The sequence below is a fragment of the Anas platyrhynchos genome, chromosome 1 (assembly GCF_047663525.1).
Source record: "Anas platyrhynchos isolate ZD024472 breed Pekin duck chromosome 1, IASCAAS_PekinDuck_T2T, whole genome shotgun sequence".
NCBI lineage: Eukaryota > Metazoa > Chordata > Aves > Anseriformes > Anatidae > Anas > Anas platyrhynchos.
In genome coordinates, this window is record NC_092587.1 from 123,191,616 (window position 1) to 123,213,968 (window position 22,353).

Sequence of the window (22,353 nt, forward strand, 5' to 3'; positions counted from 1 at the left end):
GTGAGGAACAGCTCTGGAGACATTGAGGTCAGAGAGGCTGAAGGTGCTCCAGACACTAGAGCAGAGGTTCCTCCCCTGCAGCTCCTGGAGCAGATACCCACCCTGCAGCCTGTGGAGGACCAAGGGAGGAGCAGGCTTATCCTGAAGGACTGTAGCTAGAGCTGGGGAAAAGCGTGTGGAGGAAGGAGCAGCAGAGGGGAACCACTATGGGCTGACCCCAGTCCCCACTGCCGCTCAGGGTGGGGTGTCAGGAGCCTGGGAAGGAGAAGGAGGGAGGTGATTTAATTTTTGTCTTTCCTGTTGCCCTTACCTATTTGAATTGGCAATAAATTAAACTGATTTTCTCCCAGTCAAGTCTGTTTTGCCTGTGATGGTAACTGGTAAGCAGTCTGCTCTTCTGTATTTTCTGTCCTTGTCCTGATGAGAAGGAAGAGTTGTGTGTATGTCTGAGTGACCAGTGGGAGTCTGGCCCTTAGCCAAGGGCAACCACGTGGCTGTGCTGGTGTTGATGTACAGAATACTGATGAAATGGGGCAAAATAAGATGAATTTTTTTAACAAGAATCGAAGTTGCAGCTTGCTCCTTTCAATCTTGTAATTTTTGGTTTTCATATATTGAGCATCCCCTTACCTGAATTAATCACAGGCTGTATAAAATAAGTAATCTACAGTGTCAAGAGTGTATAAGAAGTAATTTTTTTTTCCGTTTTCTCTTAAGCAAATAACGTTTCAAGTTAAAATTACTTCGCAGAAATCAATAAGCAAGAAAAATCCTTCATTATTCATGTTGACTTGAAAATATATGCAGAACAGAATACTTGCTTGAAATGGAGCATTAATCAGCTTCCCTAAAGTTTGAAAGCAGTGTCTTGATATAAGACAACAATTTTTAGATTTCCTTTCCTCCCTTTATCTCTCTTCCGGACTACAGCACTAGGAAATACAAAAATACTTACCTAACTACTGAATACGAACAAGGTGCAAACACAGCTTGCAACAGTACACTTAACAAAATTGCAGACAAAACACAACATGCATTTTTATGCTGCACCCTTCCAATATTCATTATCAACAGCCTTCACCATATTACAATATTTTCCCACATATTATTTCTAACAGAACAAGAAAAACACAACGGCTTCTTGAGATTTATTTCCTAATTTCTATGGGATATTGGACAAATTATAACCTTGTTATCTCAAGCTTCCTATTTTGCTTTATCTTGGGGCCATTCAGTGTTATGTCACCAGCACGTGAGGCTGCACATTATTTAGAACACATGAGCTCTTAAAGACAAACTCTGAGAGAAGCTTAAGTTAAGAGACCATCCCAAATCTTCTTTCTCCTGTCTTGGAAGTTAAAGAACTTGGATCACAGGTGGATAAACTGGATCTTCGTTGCCCTTGCTCAAAACCAGAATACCATAAAAATCCACATTAATGAAGTGCTTGATGTTAAGCAGAAGGACTAGACTGGCAATAGGTAAAATTTTACGCAGCTGTGTAAGAACCCAACAGACTGCTGCTGTAGCTATTTTTAAAATGATGCTACTTAACAGCATGCTGAAAAATCAGTGCTACTAAATGTTAATACTCACTTTAAATTTAAGATGAGAACTACATAAACGCAAATGAAGTGAGACAAAAGGCCAGGCTAATCTAATAAAATATAGTCATATACTACTGCTAGATTATAAGTAGTAAAAATAATCACAAAATGATTTGGTTTTGCAGCCTTTCTAATGCAGATTACAAGATCCTGATAATTTAGTCATGTGGGCAGACCACAGTTATGTCCCTATGAAAGAGCAAGCCCAGAATGAGCAGAAACTTGACTGGTTGAGATCTGAAATGTCCAGTCAAGCAGGAGAAAAATGCATACATATGTATGTGTATGTATATATATATATACACAAAGATGTTTGAAACTCTATTAAAAAAGCTAATTTCTGGTGCAGCTGTCATCTCCATGACAACTAGCTACTACACTGGGGTCAGAGCAAAAGAGGAAATGATGACTTTGAGGTTATTCTAGAAACTTATCTGAGCAAGGAGTACTGCACTTAGCTCAGCAAAATGAATGGAGTATGAACTCACATAGATATTATTTTTCCTGTGTTGCAACTGTAAGATCTGTAAGGTGACTATCAGTAACAGGATAAACTAAGTCTACAGACAACAAAGGTTGTAAAATCATGGATACTCTATGCTCTTTAGGCCAGCTATCACTCTTGCTGATAATTACCAAGCAGAAAATTTGCACTCTCTATATATCCAGTGTAAGACTTTAATATTGTTCAAAACAGTTTGAGAGTTTTAAAATATTTCAGAAACTTTTGCATTTTCTTTGGTGTTTTTGCAACACCTTTGCATTTTTTTTGGAGGTGGAGTGAGACAGAACAGCAAGCAAAGGCATTTTCCCTTTAAAAGGTATCTTCTGCCTGCCACAGGTCTTTTTTTCTTCTAGATATAAGAGCACTCATAAGACACATTCTAATGACTGCCCTTGCAAAATAACATCACTATATTTGCATAAATATTGCATGCATGCACACACACATGATTTTCAGTTGTATGTGAGAAGAAACCTTTCAAAAGACTGGAAATCGATTTGCTCCCTGTCTGCTTCTAAGCTCTCCTTAAGAGTTCTAGAATAGCATTAACTGAAAATCATTATATGAAGATGCATCAGTGGCACCTGTTCAATGTGATACTTGCCCCCATCCAATTCTCTGCAAATGCATGTTGCAAAGTGTATGCTGTCTCAGGAAGTGCTTAATGCCTGAATGGTCACAGACATCAGACATCTTAGTTCTACAGACAAGCTTTCTGACCTGTCAGTTTTGAGGCATATTAGTAGTGTGGAAACTTATAAAATTGCTAATTTTGCTGATTTTTTTTTTCTGTGGATAAACAGAGCTTCAGTCTTCAGATGTTGTCAATCTGATACCATTTACAAGCACTAAAGATAAATTTTGACTTACCTTTGATAATTTAGTTTCTATGACTCTTTCCATATTATTCCAGACAATAGGGCTATGCTTTCCACAAGAAGAAGAGTATATAGAGAGACCCAATCAGATTTTGTCATCCCTAAGGCAGGGGATTGATGACCAAGATATCAGAAGGAGAGTCTTTCAACAGCAGTAGTATCTGAACGATGTATTAGGAAACAACTGGAACAAATAATTTTTAGGAAAAAAATGTGAGGTACTAATAAACATCACCATCTGACCTCTCACAATAGTGTAATATGAAATATGTTCTTAAATTAAGGGGTTTCTAAAAGAGTGGGATGTCCAGAATAATGTGGAAGGAATTGAAGAATCACACACATCAGATAAATCGTACTTTATTACTTTTAATTCCTTTCCACATTACTCCAGACAATAGAGATGTTTAAAGCAGATGTAGGGAGAAGATGAGTGGATTAAAAAAAAACAAACAGGGAATTCAGCCTCAGCACAGAAGATTGTCTGAAGAAAATCTATTTTAAAAGATGTATCAGTAGACAACTGGGCACCTGAATATTAGTGTTGAGAAATGAATACACAAAGATTACATGACAGCCAGAAAAATTATAATAATTGTTTCACTGGCCTTTTCAGCCATAATACTATGATGTGGGAAGTAAACCTGAGCTGACTTTTAAACACATTAGCCTCCTGTAAGTCCTCTCAAATCAACCTAGATGTGAAGTGGAATTTCTGACACAGTAAACCACAGCTGTATCCTTTAAATAAAACATAATCTATTGAAGACAAAGATTTGAAGCATCTCAATTGCTTTTGTTTTCAAAAAATAAAATAAAATCAAACATAGTGAAATGGTGTTATTGTTTTGCAGAGGAATGAAACACTTCCACTTAAGTGAAAGAAGAATACTAGTGCAGGACCTCAGTTTACAAACATTTTACCTGTCCTTGGAAAACAAAAGAAAGATTTGCTGTATAATTCAGACACTGATGATGAGACGGAAAAAAAAAAAAGCTAGATAGCATAAAAAAATCCAAAAATACAATTTTAAACTGGTGTATAGAAAACCACCAAGAAGACTATTTTACATGAATGGGAACAAAACAAAAATAAATAACTTAAAAGAGATTTTCTCCCAAATTTCATGGTCTTATTTGCAGGGAAATTTATGGTAATGCCTTCCTTTGCCATTTTTGTAGTAGCATTTGTAGTAGAAGGCCAGGTGACAAAGAACCAAGAACACTTGGTATTTGTGTGCTCTAAGATTTATGTGCTTAAGAACATACTAGATGTTTTCCATCTATGTGGTTTTGCTAGGATCACTGAAGATACTACATGATTCTGAAGGAACTTAGGGGAGCTAAAAATCAAAACTGGACTGGATTAGCAGCAACATTTTGCTGCTAATAGAAAAAAGTAAAAATAGGTCAACTGTCCATCAATAAACAAGACTTAACAGCTAGTACAGAACCTCATACCATTTAGGTCTAAGCAGTTACATTATTTTCTGCTAGGTGAAACTAGGAGAAAATAAAGTGCAGGAAATAGCACTTGCGGATTCAATGGCTTTTGTTTCACAGCATGGCTGAGGCTTGCAGGGACCCCTGGAGGCTACCTGCCCAAGCAGGGCTACCCAGAGCAGGCTGCCCAGGGCCATGCCCAGGTGGCTTTTGGAGGTCCCCAAGGAGGAGCCCCCCCAGCTCTCTGGGCAGCCTGTGCCAGGGCTCCTCACCCGCACAGCACAGAAGTGCTGCCTGCTGCTCAGGGGGAGCCTCCTGGGCTCCACTTTGTGCCCACTGCCTCTGGTCCTGGCACTGGGCACCACTGAAGCTTCTTCTGGCTCTTAGCCCACATACTAGCTAAAAATCCTGAGAATAAGCATAAATGCTATTTGCTGTCTGCCCAACCTGATGACACATTTACTGAAGCTGGGACCGGGGAGGGTCAGGCTGGGTGTCAGGAAAAGATTCTGCACCCAGAGGGTGGTTGGGCACTGGGACAGGCTCCCCAGGGCAGTGGTCACAGCACCGAGCTGCTGGAGTTCAAGGAGCGTTTGGACAAGGCTCTGAGACACATGCTCTGATTTTTGGGTGGTCCTGTATGAAGCCAGGAGTTGGACTCAGTGATCATTGTGAGCCCTTTTCAACTCAGGATATTTTATGATTCTATGATCATTTCAGAAAGCATTGTGACAATTCATACCATTTTCTGAAAGCAAAATTGCCCATGCAAGAAGACAGAGATTGTAATACAAGACTGCTCTACTAACTCACTGACCTCTCAGGTTCCACTACTCCCATTGCATCATCACCATGCAAACACGGACTGCTTCCTGTCTACAGCCTGTCTCACAGAAGAGTTTCAGTTACAAATTAGGATTTTCCATCTTAAGATACCTACATGAATGCTCCAAATGAATACACATTAGCACTATTTTCTAAATCTGGTCATAAGAACTGCAAGTAAAAGAGGCCTTCAGAGACTGATAGTTCATGAAAACAGTTTCCTGTAACTCGTAATTCTTTTTCATTGTACTGTAGCTTATAGGCAAATATAGTGGAATTAAAAGTCTTTCCTTACATTTTTCCCTTTTGGTCTTATGGAAAATGAGTTACAGCTATGTTCATTTTTTTTTGGGTAGTTGCTTAACAGAAATTAACTTTCTTAAAAATAAAACTCCACAGGGTTGTTAGTTATTCATCTATCATGTTCCTAAAATCTATTCTAAGCATCTTCACTCGTGACTTATAGTATGATGTCATCTTGTTATCATGAGAAACTTGATTTTTCACTTATGTCAAAAGACTGGGACCAGTTTATTTTCAATATCTGGAACTAGCTGTATTACAAAAATCCCCAAATGTTTTTTTTTTTTTTTTCCCTCAAAATTTAGGCACACCGAAAGAAAGCTGTGTTTTGTTAAGTTCAAAAAATAATGCCACAGTGATAAATAAAGCAAAGCTGTTCCTAGACAGTAGGCTTAGCAGAAACTGAGGGAGCAAATTCCATCCTATTTGTGTTCTCCTGGGCAACACACAATCTGGGCTTGTCAGGCATAGATGTATCAATATAAAAAGGTAAGCAAAATGGCACAAATGCATGAAAGAAAAAAGTTTAAAACACTGGTAACTGCTGAATGTTTTAGATACAGCAGATCCTATTTTAGAAGAAAAATACTACCACAGAATAGAGTGACCACCACGGATACTAAAGAGCTCTTGCTAATGGCTGAGTTTTGTATGCAAGAATAAGGGAAGAGTCCTATCAGCTGAACATCACTACTGTTACACTACTTTTATCAAGGACATGCTTTTTCTAAGGGAAAGCTATCTATTTTTCTGGCTTAGGATATAAAGCAACATACAAGCACACTCCAAGCAACATAAAATAAGGAAAGATAAAAGCTCTTCTATTTTTGAACACTAGAATCATTTCCATAGGAATTTACATTAGTAATGAATAGATTCTTCTAAGATATTTTAGTAATACATATTACTTAGATCCAGAAAGATTAGTAAATATTCTACTTCTTGTACATATAAGACAGTGTATTTCCAGTACTGTAAAAGTTTTAAGGTGTACTTAAAACCAAAACAGGTTAGGAGCACACTGGTTTTTAGGGTCAATAAGAGAAGCTTAATGCCGTAAAAACTTTTATTTAAGTAAGAATTTATTTTCTGATGTATTATGGCTGAAAACAACCACTAAATAACGGAAATGCCATGCTAGAGGTGAAATAATTGACTATGTTAAGCAGAATCAATTTTTTAAAACCTAAAAATGTGAAAAAGAATGTGAACATAAGCATGTTGGTTATTTTACTGCACATAATCTTATCTGTAAGGACAATTTCTATTTCATTCAGGAGAAAATTGACAAATGAGATCTAATTTTTTATTATTATTACTACAAAACAGAATTTATATGTAGGGCGTAATAAAAACTTAAACAGTTATGTAGACAATTTCCTAAAGGAAATTGATAGGCCAGTACAGACAGTACCGTTAACCTTTACATATGGAATGATACTGTAAAGTTGAAGAAATAAAATCTTGCAAGTGCTGTATAGGGGAGTGTCTAGTAATATGCCTTCAGGAAGGACTCTGGAAGGGAAAGGAACTGCAAGATGTAGTTTGAAGTACAAGGACTGGAATGGAAGATCAGAAGAAAGAGATAAGGAGTCTGTGAAGGAGAAAACTTGAAATAAGTAGTAGAATTGAGACATTATATGGTATATAAATGAAGTGGAAATACTCTAAGTATCCCTGAAAGTGTGAAGAATTTGAAGCTGAAGGTAACAAGTGCTGATGCACAGATTACAAATTGAAAGTGACAGTTGAGAAAGAGGAAAGAAAGATATAAAGGCATAATGATATGGCAGAGACTGAGACACATCACAGGCAAAAGATAACTAACAGAGAAATGTTATACTGATGAGGCTTATGAAAAAAAAAAAAAGAAGAAGAAGCTTCTGTAAGTACTGCAAACAGAACTAAAAAGAACTTAAAACATTTACATAGGAAAGGAAGGGCCAGGCCAGCACTGTCAGCTGCAAGGAGGTTGAGCACATGAATGATGAATGGGACTGCAGAACAGTGAATGGTAACAGGAAAGGAAGGGTACGATGAATTTTGGGGAAAATGAAGGATTTTTTTTCCAAGCTGAACTTCAGGTTTCTTGTAAGAAAGCTAGTAGTCTGAAAGTAAGTACAATGTATCTGATTAGCTCCAGAAGAGTAACTGCAACAGAAAAAATGGATGAAGTTGTTCAGAGAGAACACAAAGAAGAAAAATGAGAGAATCATAAACAAAACTGTAGGAACTATCATTAAAAAATGCAGTGGCTAAGATATAATTTGAGAAACGTGGCAAAAGCAAAGAAAGAAATGAGCTTCTTATTTAGGAAAAAACTTAGCTTAACTGAATGGGTATTTTCTTAGAAAAGACATATCTAGGCCTGTAGGTAACAAAAAATATCCACAGTATTATTAATTACTGGAAGAGAATGGAAGTGCTGATACGCTTAAATTGGATTTGCTTTTCATGTTAAAGGTCACATAAAAGCCAAATTGACACAGATCTTTAAAGCAATTAGATATGGAAACGTGAGTTTTTGAAGAAGGTACTGAGATGTATTGAGAGGATGTTACTCCCTTTTGAAGAAAAAAAAAGCAAAATTAATAAAAGCCTTTGTTGTGGTCTCCTACTCTGGCAATGAAAATACCAGAAAACTGATTGGGTCTTCCTTCATCTGTGCAGGCTGATTAAAGCATAACCCTATTGTCTGGACCAATATGGAAGGCAGCTAGAGGAAATAAAATTCACAAAAAACAAAACACACTTAGTCAAAAAATATACATAATCAAGATATTGATGTCTTATGCAATAATTACAATGAAATATTAAAACAGGAAAGAATTACACATGGAAGCTAGTAAAATTTTGCTATTAAACAGTGTAGCGTTCTGGCAGAAACTGCTTAAGAAACATATGGGAGCATTAAGGATGCTGTACTAAACCCTTAGTCAATTGCTTTGATATACATTTTACTCTTGACAGCATCTATATTTTGTGTGCTTTGTCAAGCATGGACTAACTATGTCAAGGATTGTACTAAAATGGAAAAATCTTTTCATTTTTCATTTTTATTTTGGTAAAAACAGCGTAGAGCCATTGTTGAGTAACGTTTAGAGGGATTTACTACTCAGTAAATGTACACACAACAACGTAGTACGTTCTACTAGCAGTTCAGATCAGCTGCATGCATATATTATGTTAGCAAAGTCTTTAGTGAAAGATTATTTTTGAGCCCTAGTTTTGCAGGCCAGGCTGCATAGGAAGCACAGAACTCTGCAGCAGAACATGCATAATATTATATAACTTTGAAGGACAGTTTCTTACCTCCAGCAACTAGCCCAGACTCTCCTAATTGAATTGCTACCCCGAAGCCACCAAGCTTTACTGGGGCTGAATTTTCTTTTGAGGCAAGCAGTACACAGTGTGGCTGAAAACAAAAACAATGAAAAAGCAAATTATTATATTATTTCAAAACATACAATTTGCACCTTAGAACTTACTTTCAAATATTTGCAAACAGAAGCTAGATAAAAAAAAAAAAGTATTTTTAAAAGAAATTCTTCATTTCCAATATTTTTTGGCACAAGCTGCTCTCTCATTGGTTTTCTTTTCACTTGTACCAGGCATAGTAAAACCCTTTCATGACTTAACAGAACTCACAAGGAACACAAACTGAAATCACTATAAAATGAAGATAAAAATGAATGCTGATAACTTCTTTCTTGGTATCGCTTTTTATTTTTACCTTATGCCTTACCCTGTTCTAGCTTCACAACAAAAACATCCTGCCCTGTGGCACAGTGGGTTTCTTACAGAGAACATAAAACTTGCTTTGAGCCTTAATCATGGAAGTCACTAATCACTTTCCAGCTGCAGGAAAGAAATGTTACATCCCTGTGATGCTTCTAGTAAGTGATGATAAAACTGGTTAGGTTTCTAAACTGTATACCATGCACAGTCATCTGTACCTTTGATTTTCTACAGTCTTTCCACTAATAATAGTGAGGTGTAACATGTAAAAAAAGAATAGTACTATGTGACTATTTGGAAGGATAGTGACTGTTGTGGGAGGAAGCAACATACTGACAAAATCTACCAAAATGCAATTTAGTATTTAATACACATAGCCCAACTACTGCAATTAACATCGATCAACTTCCTACATTTACTCAGAGCTACCCTTTGCACAGTCAACTGTATTATTTAAAAGGATATTGGATCTGTAAACCTCTTCTTGAGGAAATGTTACTGCTTAAATTAAAAAACTAGGAACTCAAAATAGGATGCCCTACATTCTTTCAGTATTTTCCTTCTTTTCTCACAAGTATGTGCTGCCCTAAGTTAGATTTTCTTGTACACTCGTCCTCCTGCAAGGAAACTGAGAGAACAAAGCTGCTTACCACACAGAGGATCTAAGGTTAAATTGCTTTTGGGGGTGAACTAAACTGCTCAAATCTGAAACAGCAGAATTACAACTTCCCTGTATGGATGACCAAGCAAAGAATGGAACAATCCACATGCAAATTCCTTCTATGCTATTTTGTGCCTGTATTGTATGGTTTTAATTTAGGTTGAGGACCATTTTGTAAGACACCCACAGTTCTCTAATACTCAAAGCCAAGCTTACTATATTAGACTTTGAAGGATATAATTATCATATCAGAAGACTGAAAAAGCTCAGCTTACCCATAGTCTCACCTATATACTCACAGAGAGTCATGACCTGTTGTTACCTTTGATACTTATCATTTACTTCTTGGTATAGCACGGTAATCAGATTTTGTGACATAACTATGAATACCTGCTCTTACACATTTTGGCCCTATTAATTATCAGGATGGAATTATGATAACATAGTAACATCAACTTTTTTTTTTCTGCAAAACTGGAAAACAACAGGCTTGGCTCTATTTTGTCTAGTTCAGCTGGGTCTTGAGGAGGACTCAAAAGGCATAAAAACAAGCACAGAACAACTTCGGGTGATCACTGTCCCAAGTATTTGTACTACCTAGTAGCTAACTAGCAGCAAGGGTATTCCAATAAAAACATGTGATGGAAATAAAAATAACACTCCAGACATGTTGTATGATCTTTAAAAGGAAAATAACCACGTTAGACCTTTGAGCCAGACTAGTGCAAAGGTGCTACAAGGGGCTCAATCTGACTACCTAAGAAATCATCTGTAACCATCCATGTTCTCCTTGGAAAGCTGTAATTGTCTGAGAGCAAGTAGCTTCAAGTAAGACTGCAGAGCCTGTTTGCAAGTCTAACAGTCTAACAGAAACCTGCAGTCCCAAACAAGTCTGATTCCTAGACAGATGATATATTAAGAATGTTATCATGCAAATTCTTATTTCAAATACTAAGGAGAATACTAAGACAACATTCTTGAGTTATCATTAAATTCAGGCTACCTTATTTTAATAATACTTCTAGAACCAATTTTAAAATTTGCAATTTATAAGTGTGATCTTCAACCCCTTACATCCTATTTAAAATAATATTACCAGGTGGTATTATCTCCAGGTATTTTATTTCACTTCTGCCTTATTGAAACAGTGAAGCTGCACACTTTCACATTCTATCACCACTGCCACTTTGAGTGAAAAAAATGAACCTCAGATTTCTCACTCCAAGCAAGGGGGAAGGCAGATGGTAAGGTCTACACCAACAAAGGAAAATGTGCCACTTCACTGTGGTGTTGATTTCTCTTTACCTTACACATAAAACTTTAAGAAGCAATACTGTTTCCATGCTGTACCAACATAATGGCTTCTCAAAAAGGAAGACACTGGCATTAATCACCAGAAATAAACTTTCTCTGAAAAAAAAATCCAAATCTCCAATTCACAGAAAACTTTAAGATAGAAGCTCTCCCAGAAAAACCCAAATTAACAACAAAATCAATCTTTTCAATAAACTGAGTTTTGTGAGTTAAAAATACCTTTGAATAAACACAACAGTTGCAACACTAGTTAAAACTTCCCCTTGTTGCTAATTGCACTGTGTCAGCTGATTTTCATACTTTCATAGAGAAGCTGGTACTCTGGCTTTCTAATAAGAGGACATGCATGTTACTCCTCCCTGTCTTCAGCAGTGGTTTTCAAAATCAGCAGAAGCTCTTAAAACAGAAATGGTAAGTGGCTTCTTTTATACTTAAGATACACTAAAACAAATTACTATTGACATGTCTCTTAATTACAAAGGCACTACCAGCCTTCAGACTTTAATTCATCTGTAATTACAGCTGGTGTGCATGCCTGCTTACAGATAACAAAACTTATGTTTCTGATGTATCTGCAGTGTAACTGCTTTTTTCCATCTCTCATTCACCTAAAAGATGTAAATTAACTATGCAATTCATGATGTGAAGCATTTTTACAGATAAGCAACAGACATAAGATTTTAAAACAATATATAGATTTTACCACGTATTTGAAGGTACTGCATTCTTTTTAACCAGAAACAACTTTCAAAATTACTTCTAGCTCATACCTTACTAAATGAAAATATGAAAAGACAGCAGTAATTTTAAAACTGCCAACATATTGCCCATATTTAATGCAATTTTAAGATCAGCCAACATGAAATATTAAAATATTTTACCGCATTCTCAATAATTCAGATTCTGTATGTACATCAGCTTTTACTATGCACTTTGCCTAAAATGCTACCACAGCTATATCACACATTTAAATGCAAATTTGCATTTTTAAGACCAACCATGCAAATGAAAAACTATTTTAAATTTGTGTAAATTTTTTTTTTCTACTGTTGTTGGAGACATCTGCTCAGAATACCAAAAACAATTTTGCAGTTCTTTTGAGATTGAGAGAACAGAAGCTAGCTGCTGCAAACACCAAATTTTTACCACTGCGGCGTACAAATCAAGGAAAAAAAATATATTATTAATAGTCATAAGTCTCTAAACAGTTCTTTGCTATTCCGCTGTGCTAACCACTTTTTTTTTTTTTTTTTCTTTTGGGAGGGAGCTTTCTTTCTTTGGTCAAAGCTGATTTTTATCTTTTAGACTGTACCTTCCTGGTGAAAAATAAGCTCAGTGAAATTAAAAACTTTATGAAAATAAGTAAAGATGTGAAAACAATCTGTTACTGCATAATGTAGTTTTCAAGCTAAAATTAGTTTCCTTGCACAATCTTGATTTATGAACTTGCAACAAAAGGAAAAAATAGTTACATTTACATGAAAATATGAGTTATTAAAAAGAAACTAACATAACAGTGCTGACTCACAGTGTTACAACACATTACATGGCCAAATAAACATCAAATGGCAATTGCTTTTCTGAATGAAAACCAGTGACTAACAAGCAAGGCATTGGGTACTTACCTAAAATCAATAGCATTGAGTTTAGAATTGATTTAATATACACATATTTTTATGTATTTTATCGAACTGACAGTACTTAGTTACGCTTACACTTCATTGCATCTTATTTTTTTTTTCTCAGTGTCAGAAAAAAAAACACCACAAAAATAACATGAGAACATTTGATTTGTACTTACAGATCAAGCAAAAAATGTAAATTTCTATTTTTTTCAACAAAACGTAGTAGTTGATTTTAAAACAATTTAAGATAGTAATAAAAATGTAATGATAAGAATAGCAATCTGGGTGAGTACTCTGTACCATCTGTTCTTGCCCACTTTGCATGAAGAAAAACAGGGAACTAAATGTTCTAGCATTACATTATATCATGGTATTTGCCTGAAAGTTCTTCTTCTACTTGGGTACAATTTGGTGCATTTACTTTATTTACTTATTGTCTTATTTGTAAGACTATGTATATACCTAAGACAACAAAGCAAGCAAAGACACAAAAGTGATCCTATGATGATTTAATTCTTAGATTTTCTCTTTGCATCCTTACAGACCAGCTAAGAAAATCCTCATAAATGATGGCTGCAGCTTCAGCTGACTTACTGACCATTCCTCCACACAAAGCCTCCTGGAGTAACCAAACCCACCTAGCCACAAACGCCTCCGAAATTCAAAACAACACCAACTGTTTCTTAGAAGATGATGCGCTATCATCTGCTTTAATACTTTTTTACTCGGTCATTTTTGTTGTTGGATTGGCTGGAAATGTTATAGCCCTGTTTGCTTTCCTGTGCATTCACCAGAAGAGGAATTCCATCCAAGTTTACTTGCTAAATGTGGCCATTGCAGACCTTCTGCTGATCTTCTGTCTTCCCTTCCGAATACTGTACCACGTTAACAATAACACCTGGACGTTTGGACATATTTTATGCAAGATTGTAGGAACTCTATTTTACATGAACATGTACATTAGCATAGTACTGTTGGGACTCATTAGTCTAGATCGTTACGTAAAAATAACTAAGTCTGTAAAGCGTCCTAAAATGATAACTGCTACCCAAAGTATATATATTTGTTGCGCTGTGTGGGCACTTGCACTAACAGGATTTCTAGTAGTAGTTGTACCATCTTTCTTTAAGAGTGAGGTCAGAAATTCTACTAGGTGCTTTCATTACCGAACTAAAAAGAATGCAATGACAGAAGCAGTTTTAAATTACATTATTGTCATAATCTTTTGGACAGTTTTTTTCCTTTTGATACTTTCATATGTTAAAATTGCCAAGAACCTTCTGAAAATCTCAAGAAGAAGATCTAATTTTCCCAATGCAGCAAAATATACCCAGACAGCAAGGAATTCCTTTATTGTACTAATTATTTTCACTATCTGTTTTGTTCCATACCACATCTTCCGATTTGTCTACATTACATCACAGTTACAAAATCCACCTTGTTATTGGAGGGGAATCATTCACAGAAGCAATGAGGTGATGCTCATATTTTCATCTTTTAACAGTTGCTTAGACCCAGTTATGTATTTCCTGATGTCCAGAAGTGTCCGTAAGACTGTATTCCAACTTATTTGTAGAAGAATTCATGGAGATTCAAGCATAACTCTGGAAAGTACTTCAGAAATAAAACTTGGACAATATACACAAGAGCGATTTTCTACTACCACTCCCCACTCAAGTTCTGTTAAGAAGAAGTCTGATCTGATTAAGTAAATGGGTAACAGCTTCTCTCTTTGTCACTCTAGGACATCAACTCAAGATGCACCAAATGCAGTACTGTATGGCTACTAATCCTGCCTCATTCTTCCTGTTAAAAAACGAGAAGTTTTACTTCTGTTTGTGAAAATGAGAAGTGACTTTTCTGAAGTACTCCACGGTTGTTTATCCAAGAAAACAAAACAGGAAACGTCCTTAAGTTTATCTCAGATACCTTCTGTGGGACTAATGTAGAACACTAACTCTTTGAGGAGATTTCTACAAAGTGGTTTGCGCCTGTATAGACATAAATATTACCAATCTGTGTATGTAAACAGCAGATGAATTTTCTGAAAGTAATGTGCCCTATTCAAAAGAGCTATACGAATCATTAAAGGTTTTATGTACTTCTCGATTTTAATAGGCTTCAAAGAGATCAGCATTTTACAGAACTCTTTTTTTGCATGAAAATACTTGAGTATTTAGCAACATAAGTGGCTTAAACATGAGGTGAAGAACATGACTGCCACTGATTCAGTTATAATTATAGAAGGCACACTTTATTAAATATCAAAGTTAAAATATACAAACCTCCTAAACATTTTATTATATTTTCAACATTTTAATGAATGTTGACACTGAATACTTGAGGAAAAGTAGCAATGGCTAAGAAAATTAGAAATTCATGAAGGAGAGAAAACATACGGGTATTTTCAGTTAGCTAAGATTTCCTTCATATTCATATAACTGAACAAATTTGGTGACTTCAGCTACCCAGAGTATTTCAACAAGGAAAATGCTCACCAAACTGAGCATATAGAGCAGAATATATATATATATATATATAATTGTAAATAATACATATATAAGTATATATATATAGAGAGAAAGTAGTTCTCTTGCACATTGGAAGCATCAGCTTTGACCTTTGCTTAAGGTCAGTCAACTAGTCTACTTACCCGTTCATGTATTTATAAACTAGAATTTCAAACTGTAAAGTTGTATAGAACAAAAGAGGGCTGAAGGTGGTTGTTAGACACAAAGACATGCAAAGAGGCACCTATACAGAGAACAATTTAAATGTCTAGCCAGAAAGGTGAACAGATTAGATACCAGACGGTAGCTCTACAAAATAAGGATCTATTATGTCAAACAAGCAATATTGCTCAGGTTGATTTTGATATTGATTTTAATATTGATCAGTATTTTGATATTGATTTTAATATGACTCAGAAACTTCTCTGGTGGATCGTGTGACTTCTTATACCTAATCTATGTCAAAACTTTCAGTTTTTTTTTTTTTTTATTAATCCTGTACAATATTCTGATTTTATAGAAACTACTCATAAAACTCTTACTGAACAAAGAAAACATAACAATTCACCTCTCCTAGATATAATTGTGGTTTAATTTTTATGTGATTTTACTTCAGTTTTGGTGTCCCTGTTTCAGCTAGGATAGAGTTAATTTTCTTAAACAGTAGCTGGCATGGTGCTATGCTTTGGATTTAGGATGAGAATAATGCTGATAACACCCTGATGTTTCAGTTGTTGCAGAGCAGCATTTGCACAGAGCCAAGGACTTTTTGGCTTCTCACGCTGCCCTGCCAAGGAGCTGGGAGGGGACACAAAAGGGACAGCTGGCCCAAAGTAGTCAGAAGGAGAAGAGGTGATGTTTGGAGTGATGGCATTTGTCTTCCAAGTAACAGCTGCTTTCCTAGAAGTGGCTAAACATCTGCCTGCCAATGGGAAGCAGTGCATGAATCCTTTGCGTTGGTTTGCTTGTGCAGCTTTTTTTTTTTCCCCCCAGTTAAACTGTCTATATCTCAACCCACACATTCTTGCTCTTTTACCTTCCCCGTTCTCTCCCCCAGCCTGCTGCGGGGGAGTGTGTAAGTGGTTATGTGGGGGCTAAGCTGCCTGCTGTGTGAAACCACAACATTTGGTTCAAGTGGATGTAAACAGGTTAACTCAGGTACAATGACTAGGCTGTGTGTTTTATTTTATGTATACACACATATATATATATTTACAAAAAAAGGGCAGGGTTTCTTAATTTTCAAGAGAGTGTTCTATTTAAACAAGAATTTTCATCAAAAGGATTGCAATTCATGGACACTGCACTACTGAAAAAAAAATAGTATTCTGGATATGCTTTGGTAAATAATGTAACATTTACTTGGTTACTACAACCTTATTTTGTAAGCAATTCATGAAAAGACAACAGGAAAATGTCAATCCTATAGCGCAAGTTCATGATTGTGGTCCGTTATGTGAATACTATTATATAGGCTTGTTTTTAACTTTTTTTTTTAACAGTGAAAGTTGTTAAAAATTTTCTTCCAGAGGAAAGCCATAAACACACATACGTACTTGCACTGATTAAGTGGGTTCTACATGACAGCCACTCTCTACAGATTACAGAGAAGGAGCACTACAGAAGCCACATACAGTATTAACAGATGTTTTTACAGAAATAAATAATAACTTAGAAAAAATACTGAGTAACGCTTTCCTAGGACCACATGCCACAAACTACAAGGTTTCAAAAGCATTTCAATAGACGATCATCTATCGCTTTCATTAGCCACTGCACACGAGTAATGAAAAACAAATGTTACCCAAATATTTGAGAGATTTCAGGAGGTATAGTTTAGTTGTTTGCATTGGGCCAAGCCATAGCACCAACAAATAAAGTTAGTCAAACTCGGGTGTATAAGATACCCAGGGAAAAATGAAGAGATTTGTTTGATGGAAGTCATGCACCAGAAAATCAGTTACAGAGGTGCTGTTAGAGAGGAGCTAGCAGAGGAGCCCTCTGAGGAGCTGAGAAACTCTGGGATAAAGGCGATACAATGTAAGTGGACTCTAGCAAGATCACTTACTAAAGGGTCAAAAGAAACCTGGTATGTTAGATGTTAATTCTTGCTTTGGAACTCGTTGAAATTTGGAAATAAAGCTTAAAAAGTAGATAGCTTTTTTCTTTGTGACATTCCTCAAGAATATGCAAATGGATAAATTTACAAATACGTTGAATACAATCTGGAATGAGTGACAGTAAGGAGGTGACAAAGTTTTCAAACAATATACAGTTATTAAGAGTAGCCAACCCTAAAAAAAGGGGCAAGACATCAACTCTGCACAACAGCAATATAACAGCAGAGACATTGTTAAAATTAGGAGCAAAAAAATGAGAAGTCATCACTGTGATATTGTATAATTTGTATGATACGGATTCTATTCAGAATACATTAAATAAAATCAACTCTTTGGCTCAGAAATGGAAACCTGAAAGAGGGCACAATAAGTTTGTAATGCCAGTTATGGCATGGAAGAGGGGAAATGTGAAGTATGATATGCTCCTTGTCTGAGTCCTGATATCAAGAGAGCATCAGTTAGAAGAACAAAAACAAAACAAAAGAAACAAAAAAACAACAAACGGACAAGTGAAATTACTTCATTTTAGATTTCCACGACTGTGTAAATTCAAGACCTTCAAGATGTTAAAGGTCTGATGGTTTAGACTGGCTCAGAAAGAGATCTGAAACTAGACAGTACTGTCATGTAGGAAACAATGACTACTGCATCAAAAGCAAAGGCAGGTACTTTTGCTATGTTTTAATATTTATTTATTTATTTTTCTTGAAATCAGTTTTCCCAACTTATGAGGGCAAAATGTCGGGTGCTGCAAACTGATATTACTGAAGAGCAAACAGCCTAAAGCTCTTGAGAGGTCTGCTGAAAATTACACCATGAAATTTCAAGTGACCATGTAATTAGTCACTTCAGTAGTGTTGTACTGTTTGTTACGTCTTGTCTTAGCAACGCTACCTAAGTGGTATGAGGGCCAACTTGCAGTAATTACTTGCTAAGTAATTCAGATCCCACTTTTTTTTTTCTTTTACTTCCTAGCAGCAAACACAATTGTGATGCTGTATTTATACAATGCATGTTATAATCTCAGAATAGCATGCAGGTTTCGGTGGCATTTCTGTAAGACATGATAAGCACTGCTACAAATTGCAAGACAGTCAGTTTACACCAATTTACAGATTCGCTTATGTATCATAGAAAACTCTGGTATTATTCCTTCAGTTATGTTCTTCTTTCTGTAAATACACACTAACTCAACACGTTTCCATAGTACCCATATGAACTTTATTTTCCTTCTTTATTCAAAATTAGAAATACCCAAATTTCAGCCAGTAAACAAAAATGCCACCCTTTTTAACATGTAAAAAGGAGTTCATATTCTTCATTAGAAGAAATACTAATTACATATATAAAGAAAATGCATATAAAGCATACATGCCAGCTAGTCACTTTTATACTTTTTAGATTTGACAAATGTATTAATAGCTACATTCTCATACACATATTCCTTAAAATAAATGGGAAAAATAAGCCAAGAAACAAAGCTGTTTCCCAGAAACAAGGTTGTAAATTGAACTATAAGCATATCCAAATGTACCTGGTTTGCATAACCAACTTTTGTTTCTACGCTGAAATTCACTGTTATTACCCTTTTAACCTGCAAACCATTATTTTTCACAAGGGAACGAAATTACCACTTATAACCCAACATGGAAAATTTTAATTGAACAACTTTCACAACATCAGTCAATGAAAGCATAAGAGAGAAGTGCAACTTACACCACTGATGAATAAGCAAGTCATTATTATTCCCCAAAATGGAAAATTCACATGTGGGCACCTTAGTTTTATGCTCTCTCTGAAAGTGCATACAGAATCTGGGGGACAGGAGGGAGCTGTACACAGTACAACAGTACAAATAAAGCATAGAAAGAAAAAGAAACCACTGATAATATCCTAGCAATCCAAAATGTATTTTCAACATATTCTCTGTAGGGCTGGGAATCTTTTGCCAGCCTTTTTTCCATGCCTTACACAAATTCCCAATTACTGAGGGTACCCTAGTGAGGGAATCCAAGAAAACAGGGAAAGCACTACAAAGCTGTTACCATTCAGTGTTTAGAGATGCAATAGGTAGGAAAAATCCTTAGTACAAAAGTTGTTCACAGACATCACAAGGGTGGGAATAGCTGGGGGTAAGGGATGATGCTGCAAAAAGCCTTTACAAACAGACTCCACAGTTAGAGTGGTAAATATAGATGTAAGTACATGAATGGTAGAGAAATGTCCGATCGTGTATCACACTACTTCAAAATGAGAAACAAAATGAGGAAGAAAAGAAAATCAGTGTTTATTTCTAAGTTCATATTTTAATGAACTGAATCAATTACTTAAAATATATCAGAAAAGTATAATTTGCTACATGATGCCTTCAGAAGTTATCTTGCTTTTGTCTGTAAATGATGAGTCCTGGTTCCTTGAAGTTTGCATACAGAGGGACAGACTGCACACCTTTGATCTTATCAAAAAGCAAGGCCAGCTGTTACAGAGAACTCTCTAAGCACAGATATAGATGACCATGTGCTTTTAAAAGAAAAATCTACTCCCTCTTCCTCCCACAAAAACTCCCACTAGGTAAAGATGCTAACATATGGTCAACAACACATTGAAAGCTTCATAAGAAGACTTTTGCCAAGGGGCCTGGGAATGTTCTTTATCAGCAAGGAATTCCTTTTGTAGACAAAGCTCCCCAGTTTAGAGCCAGCAGAATCTATCTATTGGTATTTGAATACCAATTTCACCTTTATTACCATATTTCAGGCTTTCATTTTTTGCTTGGTTACTTTTGCATTTCCTCAAAAGCTTAAGAACCACCTGAGAAAGCCAAAATGCTCTTACATACAAACATCTAACTTGAAAAATACAAATTACAGTATGGTAAAAACAAAACAAAACAAAACAACAACAAAACACAAAACAAAACCCAAAACAACAGAGAAAGCTACCTACTTGACTACAACAATCATTAAAATTATCATGTTAAGAACTGATTTTGGAAGTTAAAAATAAGAATTATCATGACCAATATGCAGTCACTGCTTTTTAAAAATCAAATATCGTAAAGGAGACCTCTGGAGGCCACAAAAAGAATTTCACCAGTGGAAAAAAAAAATCAAGGTTTTTAGCATTGAAGTCCTGAAGTCTAAACATTTTAGAAGATGATTTTTATTGGCAATATCAACTTCAAGCTAAGTTTCCCAGCTTAAAGACATTGTTTAGCTTGTGTTTTCTGTATGTAAAACAACTACCTAGAGAGCTGTGAAACACTTAACCTTGCATATTGTGACAACCAAATGATCAGATGTATGGGTGCAATATAACCCAATGTCTATATCACTAAGGATGCTACAAATACTACAAAGTAGTAGTTGCTAGAAATATGCAACTTATATTGCATGCACTTGTAGCTCATCAAACAACATAAGAATACTCATTCTTATCTATTTTGCTGAACTGCAAGGGCAGTTCTAAAGCTGATGAAAATAAATCATTAATGAGTAGCAACAGGAGACAGTCTAACAGAGATCTAACTCAGACCCACCAAATATTTTATATCCACTGATTCACTACAGTGCTTGATTCAAGTAAAGTAGATTTAAAAATGAACTTAGAGGACTTCACTTTGATCAGGATTTCTCACAATATAAAATACATATATTGACTTAGAGCTAAAATCCTCATCATATCAAGTCAGAAGGGCTGGACACACACCGGATCATGCCGTCAAGGAGAGCTGATGAACTGGCAGGGAGGAACCATGGTGGTCTGCACCAGCTCTCCTGATCTAGATGTCCAATTAAAAACGGATACCATGTAGTGCTTTTGTCCTACAGTTTATGCAGTCAATAAACTTTCAATTTTAATGTTTAATTAAAAACAAACACACAAAACAAAATACAACCCTCCAAAACCCAACAATGCAATAAAACTAAGTACCAAAAGTCAAAGTTCTAAGCAAGCTACTCGGTAAATTATATTTTGGAAAGGAAACATGGATTGCTCACATAGTAGTCAATGCATCTTAGAGACTTATCCTAGTATTAAAGCCACCCAATAGATCAAATTCCAAGTACATGAAATTATACTTCAAGTTAAAGGCTGCTGCATGTTTGATGTATGCTATACATTTATTTAGGATGATTCATTCTTAGCATTCATAGTGGACCCATTTAGAGGCACCCACCTTTCTGTGCCCTATACTAGCAGTTGCCTTCCATCCATCAAGCTTTAGAGACTGAGTGCATTTCTTGGGCCTTTCATGGCACAGAGAGAGCTGGGACTGCTACAGGAGCCAAGGGTAACTGGGCTGCTGCCTTATTCCATCCGATGAGGAGCAGCTGCTGCCAATCTACTCTATATCCTGCTGTACAGCAGGAACAGTTCTCCATCTAGGTTGTGACAGGCACAAGGAGATGAGGTTGATTGGGCTGTCTTCTACCATCTTGAGAATATAGATGGGAGAGGCAGCAGACAAGTGGTTTGCATGTGGATCACTCTGTCATATATGGTTGTACTAAATAACAAGAGTTGGGTACGAGTTATAAATGGCTAAGTGAAATAACTTTCCTCACTGTGAATTTCCTTGTCTTTGCAGTTTTGAGCCACAAAAAAGGTTTTCTACAAACAGCACTAAAAGGCAACATATATTGCTTACTGGCATATAAAATCCAGTAAGAAGTTTAAATTGTAAGTAACCATGGTTTAAGAGTGCTGAAAATATAAATAATTGAGGTGAAGAAAGTAATTGAAGACCATTATGAAGAACTTAACGAGTGTATTGCATAAGAGATGCACATGGACTGTTTGAGTATCATTAAATGTACTGTA

At 35.9% G+C, this 22,353-nt stretch overlaps 2 protein-coding genes across 14 annotated transcripts in view; one reads left to right on the forward strand and one right to left on the reverse strand.

Moving 5' to 3' along the window:
- The window catches only part of CASK (calcium/calmodulin dependent serine protein kinase), a 220,612-nt gene that overhangs the window by 83,197 nt on the left and 115,062 nt on the right, over nucleotides 1-22,353 (reverse strand). For 12 of the 13 annotated variants that reach the window (XM_072027795.1, XM_072027786.1, XM_072027779.1 and 9 more), the window contains exon 6: nucleotides 8,874-8,976. In XM_072027795.1, coding sequence (XP_071883896.1) covers nucleotides 8,874-8,976 — 103 coding nt within the window. Of the gene's footprint in view, nucleotides 1-2,982; nucleotides 3,121-8,873; nucleotides 8,977-22,353 lie in introns of those variants that run through there. The other variant, XM_021267505.4, reaches the window with a different exon arrangement.
- On the forward strand, nucleotides 11,545-15,976 carry GPR34 (G protein-coupled receptor 34). Its single transcript, XM_005012484.6, has 2 exons — nucleotides 11,545-11,685; nucleotides 13,443-15,976. The coding sequence occupies exon 2, from the start codon at nucleotides 13,466-13,468 to the stop codon at nucleotides 14,609-14,611; it is 1,146 nt and encodes a 381-aa protein (XP_005012541.1). The 5' UTR covers nucleotides 11,545-11,685; nucleotides 13,443-13,465; the 3' UTR covers nucleotides 14,612-15,976.

Bases quoted from the DNA above. Each gene is read 5' to 3' on its own strand.
- GPR34 (XM_005012484.6), top strand. From the start codon at position 13,466: ATGATGGCTGCAGCTTCAGCTGACTTACTGACCATTCCTCCACACAAA.